Below are 9,826 nucleotides of genomic sequence, written 5' to 3' on the forward strand. Positions count from 1 at the left end.
CGACTGTCAGTGGATTTCTCAACAGAAACTTTGCAGGCCAGAAGGGAGAGGCAAGAAATATTCAATGTGATGAACAGCAAGAACCTACAACCAAGATTACTTTACCCAGCAAAGCTATCATTCAGAAGTGAAGGTCAGATAAAGAGCTTCACAGATAAGAAAAAGCTAAAGGAGTTCATCACCACCAAACCAGTATTATATGAAATGCTGATAGGTATCCTTTAAGAAGAGGAAGAAGAAGAAATGGTAAAGATACAAATTATGAACAACAAATATATATCTATCAACAAGTGAATCTATAAATCAAGTGAATAAATAATTTGATGAACAGTATGAACTTTTGATTATAATAAAATCAGGGACATAGAAAGGGAATGGACTGACTATGCTTGGGGGGCGGGAGAAAGGGGTGTTTGTGGTGCAGGAAGACATTGGACAATAATCGTACACCTATGGATGAGGACAGTGGGTGGGGAATGAGGGCTGAGGGTGGGGTGGGAACTGGGTAGAGGGGAGTTATGGTGGAAAAAAAGAGGAACCAATGTCATAATCTGAGCAATAAAGATTTAATTTTAAAAAAAAAGAACATCAACAAATGCTGCCTGAACAGATCAGGGACCCGAAGGTAAGAAATTGAGAACAGGTAGGACCGAAAGGGTTTTCCCAGCGCAGAGTACGCTGAACTTTCGGCAATAGAGTCAGAGTCATGGGGAATAACCCGTGGATGCAGAGTCAATATATAGCTGTTTTCAAATCATTGTTAAAGCAGGTTTCTGGGGTTTTGTTTAGCTTCTACATTTGTAACATAGTTGCTTAGAGTTGCAGCTCAGAGGCCGGCAGCGGCAGGCGGGGAACATTGGAGTCCTCTGTCACTGAAGCAAGCAAGCCTCATGTTCGCTTCCAGCTGCCTGGCTGCCAGCCGCCATCTTGGCTGGCAGTTAAATTACATATCGCCCTGATTAGCCAATGGGAAGGGTATGGTCGTAAGCTAATTACCATGTTTCTCTTTTATTAGATAGGATTATATATAATTATATATGTTATTAATTTTATATATTAATACAGACCTAATTTATGCAGATTATAAATTAATTCCTTATCATTGGAATGCTATAGCTAAGGCAGTATTAGCCCAAGGCAATATCTGCAATTTAAATCCTGGTGGTAGGAAGAAGCCAGGAGAGTGGCGAAACTAGAAGAGGATGTTCTGCCAGGGAAAGGCAGGAGCCTGCAAGCATGCCTTGTCAGAACAAAGTCTTGCACGCAAGACATATTGTTCAGAGGCAGAACAATACATCTTGCATGCAAGACGTATTGTTCAGAGGGAGAACTTTCCTTGAGGTGATAAATAATCCACCTCAATTTCGTGTGGATTCATTCTTGTAACCTTTTGAAGTCAGTGAGCCAAAAAATGGTTCCTGTTTTCCACATAGCTCAAAGGGTGGAGCCTCCAAACCACTAGGAGAAGAAGGAAGTTAAAAGAGGTTAAATACTGAGGCCAGCCTCCCCTGGCCAGCTGAGCGGTCTGGCTTCGCAGTCAACATGAAGGCTCTCCTGACTCTGGGGCTTCTCCTCCTCTCTGTCGCCGTCCAGGCCAAGGTCTATGAGAGGTGTGACCTGGCCAGAACCTTGAAAAGACTTGGAATGGATGGCCACAGCGGAGTGAAGCTGGCAGACTGTAAGTGACCTCTCCCTACTTCCAAATAGCCAGCCAGGTGTGCAGCAGATACTAATAGAGGATGAATACTGAGAAGGGGCTTTGCGTGAATGGACTTCTTTAAAAAAAGTTATTTGAGGATTTTTATACTTAAAATGGTTAAAAATATATATCAACTACTTTCTTTATAAACAGAAATGCCAGATGAAGGAATGAGGGCCCGGGAGTGCAAAATTGTGCACCATTCTAAGCAAACCGCCACCCGTTGTACTCTCCGAGTGCTACCAAGCTGCCCCTTGCCACAGACTCAGTGGCACATGCAGGCTGACTGGTACATTTGAGCACGTGCTTGACTCCAGCTCTTTTCCGTGTGGAACCGGGGCTCTGTGAGCCTAGAATAATTCAGTGTTTTTCTCTTTTTTAATTCCCCTGCATGACATGAGGCTTTTCATAGCAAAGGTTTTTTGTTGTTTTTTTTTTAAATTATGTTGAAATCTCAATACAGGGGCAGTAGGAACCTATTTCCTCTCAATCACTGTTTATGTCAGGATCCCTGAAATGCCATCTTATTATTCTTTCTCGCTCTCATTGATTAACTGTTTTCATTTTCTTCTATGCAATCCAAGATGTGCCTGTGTAAAAGTTACTTTGTATTTTAGCCCATTTTTGTCAATGTTATCAATGTATGTTTAGGTTGAATTCGAACACTTCCTCTTAATAACTATTTTTGAATGAATGAATGAATAGTTTGATGGATATATGGATGGATGGACTATGAAATAGTCTTTCCTCTTCTACATCTTTATACTTATAAAGTAAGTCACTAGTAAAATAAAATTAGCTATATAGAACTGATTATGGTATGCAGTATGTGTCATATGGTATTGCTATTTATTACTAAAAATATGTTATTTTCAGGGGTGTGTTTGGCCAAATGGGAAAGTAGTTACAACACACGAGCTACAAACAGCAATAGGGGAGACAAAAGCACAGATTATGGGATATTCCAGATCAATAGCCGCTACTGGTGTAATGATGGCAGAACCCCAGGAGCAGTTAACGGCTGTGGTATAAACTGCAACGGTAAGAGAAAATAACGTTTAAGTGATGGCACAGGACCCATCTGCTTATGCTTACAAGAATAGAGATTCAATACAAATGAAAGGGGGCGTGGGCGGGGAGTGGGCGGGGAAAGAAATGAAAAGGTTTTGAAAAATTCAACAGGGACCTAAAAGAACACCATCTCGCCCTGGCTGGGTGGCTCAGTTGGTTGGAGCATCATCCCGTACAACAAAAGGTTTCAGGTTCGAGTCCTTGTAAGGGCACATACCTAGGTTGCGGGTTCAGTCCCTTGTTGGGGTGCGTATGGGAGGCAACCAATTAATGTTTCTCTCTCTCTCTCTCTTTCTCTCTCTCTCCCTCTCCCTCTCCCTCTCCTGCTCCTTCTTTCTTTAAAATAAAATTAAAAAAATACATATCCTCAGGTGAGGATTAAAAAAAAAAGGTGACTCTGACTTTAAAAAATAAAATCAAATAAAATCATAAAAATGAAAATATTGGACAAGTATTATAAAATTGATATCGTTAAATTTCTAAATGTTAAAATTCTAATTGGAATGATTATTCTTAGAATGTTCATTTGTATCCAGTTAATTTATTTTAAAAATATTTTGTATTATATAATAATCTGTGGTCACTGAATAAAAATTCTTACTACCAAGAGATTTATGACTACCAGTAACTTTTGGTATATATTGTTCTAGATAGAATACTTATCAATCATGTCTGTGAACATAAAGCTATGTCATGTAAAATATACCTACATATAAACATGTACTAATGTGTGGTGTTCTTTATGGTTATTTTTTATTATTATTACTGATTTTGGAGAGAGAGGAAGGGAGAGGGAGAAACATCCATGTGAGAAACATGGATTGGCTGCCTCCTGCACGCCCCCTGCTGGGGATTAAGCCCACAACCTGGGCATGTACCCTGACCAGGAATCCAACAGTGATCTCCTGGTTCATGTGTTGATGCTCAACCACTGAGCACACTGGCTGGGCACAATGTGTGTTTTAACAAAAATGAAATTGTACTATATATACTACTTTACAATTTGTTCTTTATCACACAAAATTATTTATATGTTAACAAATACCAATCTTGATTTATTTTTATTATTTTTTTATTTTATTTTTGTTATTTTATTTTTGAGAAAAATGGATCTTTTTTCCATTTTTATTTTTTGATAGAGGGGAGGGGAGAGAGAGAGAGAAACATTAATGTGAGAGAGACACATTGATTGGTTGCCTCCCACATGTGCCCAGACTGGAGCCATGGATGGAGCCTGCAACTGAGGTACATGCCCTTGACTGTGAATCCAACCCTCGACCCTTCAGGTCTGCAGGCTGACGCTCTAACCACTGAGAAAAACTGGCCAGGGCTCTTATTTCTTTAGGGGAAATTTCTAGTAGTAGAATTGCTGATTGAAAATTACTAGGTGGGTTCCTCCTTGTCTTCTAATAGTTCCTATTACAAAGAGAACTATCTATCCATCACAGTAGTTGATAATTCCAGAACTTCCAATGACTTTGGTATCTGAGATTCCTCCCAACATTCACAGATGCATAACATGTGGAAAAGAATTGTAGTGTCCATTCCTTAGCTTAAGAGAATAAAATGGGCTAAACCTAAACGTAAAATGAAATTTCTGTAAAAGTTGTCTTCATTCCTCACCACCTGTTTTTCAGTTTTGCTTCAAGATGACATCACTCAAGCTGCAACCTGTGCCAAGAGGGTTGTCAAGGATCCACAAGGCATCAGGGCATGGTATGTGTAAGCTTAGAGGGGAAAGCGTTTCTGCCCTGTGCTAGGAGAGAGGTGGGAGAAGATTTTCAAGGACCACCATATGCTCCTGAGAACTGAAAGTTGCAGCTTTAGATTTATGCTAAACAAAGTATCACTTAGAAGCAATCTATTTTAACATTTTAACGGGTTCAGAATCTTTTGTCTTATTCGTCCATTAATGTGGGAGGATTTCTAGAATTTTTAAGATTCTCCACACTCTACCAGTTCCTTGTCCGATTTTGAAATGTTTGGAAGGAGGTAAATGCAGAATGCACTTTGCAGTGGCTGTTAGGAAATGCACGTGACTCTCGTGGTCAGCATACTATGGTGTAGCCAGGGCTTTGGGGAGAAGTGAAGTATTGGGTGTACATATCTCCATTTAATAAATAGCAATACCTGGATCTATCAAAAGCCTGTATTTCATATCGTGTTAAAATAGTTTGTCCTCACAAAGGATTTGCTGTATGGTTATCACAGTGAAGATATGCTTTAACCTTATCACCATGTGTTTCACCTTTCCCTACAGGGTGGCCTGGAGAAATCACTGTCAAAACAAAGATCTCACTCAGTATACCAAGGGCTGTGGAGTGTAACTGGACAGCTTTCCTTCTTCAGCTCCTTTTCTCTCGTTTTCCTATTCAGGGAGTAGCAGTTGAGTAAAAGTTCACACCTTTTTCAAATAACTAATGTTTTTACTGAAGCAGGAGCAAAATATGGTCTTTCTTCTAAGAGCCTAATGTTGTCTAATATGTTAATTATTGGGTAGTAAGTCTACAACATGTTTCAGTGTGCTGATAGAGCTACTGCTGGTGAAAATTTACCTAAATCTTGATTACCAAATACGTCTCCAGTACATTCAGTTCTTAATCAAAGAATTCATCTTGAATGACACCAGTATTCCTCAATGTTTGATATATATGTAACAAAAGACTATCTTAAAACACATTGACCTTAGGCAAAATCTCAGCTGTGTAGGCATTTGATGTGTTCATCTGTTCATTCGTCTCCCAAAACAGTAAAAGATAACCATTCTTTGTTGGGCAATATCAAATTTACAAAAGAACAGAATGCCAAATAGCTGAAAATGGAGACGGCCTGGATTAAGAATTTTGTTTTGATTAAGTGTGATCTTTGGATTAAATGCTTTCTTAGAAATGTTACTTTTATACAGCTTTAAAAATGAACTCACAATTTATATATCCATCTACTTTAGTCCTTTAAAGAACGTTTTTATGCATCTTGCTGATCATGAAGGAAGACCAAGAAGGATTAGATTAGCTGTTGCTGTTTCTTAATTTTATAAGCTTAGATTCCTGCATTATGACTAAAACTGGAGGCAAATGAGTTTGAAAGTATTGAAATAATTGCTAATTAACCGCATGTGTGAACTTACCATGTTGTTAAAAATAAACACTTTCCTTAAAGCACTCATACCTTGTCTTTCCCTAGTGTGAAAAGAAATGATTTAGCCCTCTTCACATTTCCTTATACCTCACCTGTACCCTAACAGGTTATATTGCTGGGGAATGAAAGACAACCCACAGGCATGCTGACAGATCTCATTTTAACTTCATAACCACACCTGGCCAGTGTTGCTCAGTGATTGAGCGTCAACTCATGAGCCAGGAGGTCAGGATTCAATTCCCTGTCAGAGCTCATGCTTGTGCCCTCTCGCAGTCTGGGACCCCTCAGGAGATAAAGACCTGCTGGGTTAGGCTTGCTCCAGGGTGGTAGAGGGCAGGCCCAATCCCTAGGTGCAGCCCCTGGTTGGGCTCAGAGCAGGGCCAATTGGGGATTTGGGGCGCCGCCTTCTGTCATGCACAGAGCAGGGCGGATCAGGAGGTTGTGATGCCACCCCCAGTCTTGCTCAGGGTAGGGCCGATTGGGGGGTTGGGGCACCGCCCCCTGTCACACTCAAGGCAGGGTAGATGGGGAGGTTGTGGCGCCACCCCCTGTCACGCACAGAGAGGGCCAATCCGGGGGTTGGGGCGCTGCCCCCTGTCACGCACAGAGCAGGGCCATCAGGGTGTTGGGGAGCTCCCCCCTGTCACGCATAGAGCAGGGCCCATCAGGGGGTTGAGGAGCTCCCCCCTGTCACACACAGAGCAGGGCCGATCAGGGGGTTGGGGCGCCGCCCTCTACCACCCACAGAGCAGGGCCTATCAGGCGGTTGGGACGCCACCACTGTCACACTCAGGGCAGGGCCGATGGGGAGGTTATGGCTCTACCCCATCACACACAGAGCAGGGCCCGTGGGAGGGGTGGGGGTTGTGGCACAGCCCTCTATCACCCAGAGAGCAGGGCCGATCAGGGGGTTGGGGCGCCGCACCCTGTCACACACAGAGCAGGGTGGATAGGGATGTTGGGGCCCCACCCCCTGTCACACACAGAGCCGCAGGGCGATCAGGGTGTTTGGGTGCTGCCCCCTGTCACGCTGATCTCGGTGCCGCGACGCCTCTCGGCTCCTCTGATCCCGGTGCTGGGAGGCATATTACCCTTTTACTATATAGAATAGAGGCCTGGTGCATGGGTGGGGATGGCTGGTTTGCCCTGAAGGGTGTCCTGGATCAGGGTGGGGGTCCCCACTGGGGTGCCTGGCCAGCCTGGGTGAGGGGATGATGGCTGTTTGCAGCTGGTCACACACCATTCAGGGTGCGGGTCCCTACTGGGGTGCTTGGCCAGCCTGGGTGAGGGGATGATGGCTGTTTGCAGCTGGTCACACACCCTTCAGGGTTGGGATCCCCACTGGGGTGCCTGGCCAGCCTGAGTGAGGGGCTGAGGGCTGTTTGCAGCTGGTCACACACCCTTCAGGGTGGGGGTCCCCACTGGGGTGCCTGGCCAGTCTGGCTGAGGGGCTGAGGGCTGTTTTCAGGCTGGCAGGTGACAGAAGCTCCCAACTACTCCTTTTTTTTTCTTTTTTTTTTTTTTTTAATCCTGGGCCAGCTTTAACTCTGAGGCTCCAGCTCTTAGGCCTCTGCTCTGAAAGTAGGTAATAGAAACAATGTGCCGAAACCGGTTTGGCTCAGTGGATAGAGCATCGGCCTGCGGACTGAAAGGTCCCAGGTTCGATCCCGGTCAAGGGCATGTATCTGGGTTGCCGGCACATTCCCAGTGGGGACTGTGCAGGAGGCAGCTGATCGATGTTTCTCTCTTATCGATGTTTCTAACTCTCCATCCCTCTCCCTTCCTCTCTGTAAAAAATCAATAAAATATATTTAAAAAAGAAAAAGAAACAATGTATAACTCCAGCTCTGACTCCAGCTCTGAGATCCCAGTTCACTGAAAGCTGGTTTCTGGGTGTTTTTTTTGTTTAGCTTCTATATTTGTTAAAATGTTTCAAACTGCAGGCTCAGAGGCCTGTAAGGCAGGCGGGAGCTTTGGTTTCCTCCGTCACTGAAGCAAGCAAGCCTCATGTTAGTTTCAAGCTGCCTGGCTGCCGGCTGCCATCTTGGCTGACAGTTAATTTGCATATCTCCCTGATTAGCCAACGGGAAGGGTAGTGGTCGTATGCCAATTACCATATTTCTCTTTTATTAGATTAGACTAGAGGCCCGGTGCACAAAAATTTGTGCACTGGGGTGGGGGGGGATCCCTCAGCCCGGCCTGTGCCCTCTCACAGTCTGGGACCCCTCAGGAAATAAAGACCTGCTGGGTTAGGCCTGCTCCTGGGTGGCAGAGGGCAGGCCCAATCCCTAGGTGCAGCCCCTGGTTGGGCTCAGAGCAGGGCCAATTGGGGATTTGGGGCGCCGCCCTCTGTCATGCACAGAGCAGGGCGGATTGGGAGGTTGTGATGCCACCCTCAGTCATGCTCAGGGTAGGGCCGATTGGGGGGTTGGGGCACCATCCCCTGTCACACTCAAGGCAGGGAAGATGGGGAGGTTGTGGCGCCACCCGCTGTCACGCACAGAGCAGGGCCATCAGGGTGTTGGGGAGCTCCCCCCTGTCACGCATAGAGCAGGGCCCATCAGGGGGTTGGGGAGCTCCCCCCGTCACTCACAGAGTAGGGCCGATAGGGGATTTGGCGCACTGCCCCCTGTCACACACAGAACAGGGCCGATCAGGGGGTTGGGGTGCCGCCACTCTCACACTCAGGGCAGGGCCGATGGGGAGGTTATGGCTGTACCCCGTCACACACAGAGTAGGGCCTGTGGGGTGAGGGAGTTGGGGCGCCGCACCCTGTCTCACACAGAGCTGCAGGGTGATCAGGGGTTTGGGGAGCTCCCCCCTATCAGGTACAGAGCAGGGCCGATCAGGGGGTTGAGGCTCCTTCACCTGTCATGAACAGAGCAGGGCTGATAGGGAGGTTGTGGCCCCGCCCACTGTCACACACAGAGTCGCAGGGAGATCAGGGGGTTTGGGCGCTGCCCCCTGTCACGCTGATCCCGGTGCTGGGAGGCATATTACCCTTTTACTATATAGAATAGAGGCCTGGTACATGGGTTGGGGCTGGCTGGTTTGTCCTGAAGGGTGTCCTGGATCAGGGTGGGGGTCCCCACTGGGGTTCCTGGCCAGCCTGGATGAGGGGATGAGGGCTGTTTGCAGCTGGTCACACACCCTTCAGGGTGGGGGTCCCCACTGGGGTGCCTGGCCAGTCTGGGTGAGGGGCAGAGGGTTGTTTTCAGGCTGGGACTAAAGCTCCCAACTGCTCCTTTTTTTCTTTTTCTTTTTTTCTATTCTGGGCCAGCTTTAGCTCTTAGGCCTCTGCTCCTGAAAGCAGGTATCAGGTTTGTTTTGGTTCTACAATCGAAACTCTGTATCAACTCCAGGTCTGAGATCCCCGCTAGCTGAAAGCTGGTTTCTGGGGTTTTGTTTAGCGTCTATATTTGCTACAATGTTTGAAACTGCAGGCTCAGAGGCCTGCAGCAGCAGGCAGGGAACTGTCACTGAAGCAAGCAAGCCTCATGTTAGTTTCAAGCTGCCTGGCTGCCTATTGCCATCTTGGCTGACAATTCATTTGCATATCTCGCTGATTAGCCAATGGGAAGGGTAGCGGTCGTATGCCAATTACCATGTTTCTCTTTTATTAGATAGGATATTGTTCTTGTGATTAATCACTCTGCTTTAATTATGTTCAATTTGTAACAATGAAAATACATCCTGCATATCAGATATTTACATTATAATTCATAACAGTAGCAAAATTACAGTTCTGAAGTAGCAACGAAAATAATTTTATGGTTGGGGGGTCACCACAACTGTATTAGAGGCTCCCGGAATTAGAAAGGTTGAGAACCACTGGGTTAGAGTGTCAGCCTGTGCACCAGAGGATCACAGGTTCGATTCCCAGTCAAGGGCACTGCACTCATCTGCACAGTATTTAGC

At 45.6% G+C, this 9,826-nt stretch overlaps 1 protein-coding gene across 1 annotated transcript; it reads left to right on the forward strand.

Moving 5' to 3' along the window:
• The first annotated feature begins 1,498 nt into the window (after window positions 1-1,498).
• On the forward strand, window positions 1,499-5,911 carry LOC132227911 (lysozyme C-like). Its single transcript, XM_059683576.1, has 4 exons — window positions 1,499-1,678; window positions 2,576-2,740; window positions 4,408-4,486; window positions 5,031-5,911. The coding sequence occupies exons 1-4, from the start codon at window positions 1,543-1,545 to the stop codon at window positions 5,095-5,097; spliced, it is 447 nt and encodes a 148-aa protein (XP_059539559.1). The 5' UTR covers window positions 1,499-1,542; the 3' UTR covers window positions 5,098-5,911.
• Window positions 5,912-9,826: the final 3,915 nt, after the last annotated feature.

Source organism: Myotis daubentonii, chromosome 2 (assembly GCF_963259705.1).
Source record: "Myotis daubentonii chromosome 2, mMyoDau2.1, whole genome shotgun sequence".
In the NCBI taxonomy this organism is placed as follows: Eukaryota; Metazoa; Chordata; class Mammalia; order Chiroptera; family Vespertilionidae; genus Myotis; species Myotis daubentonii.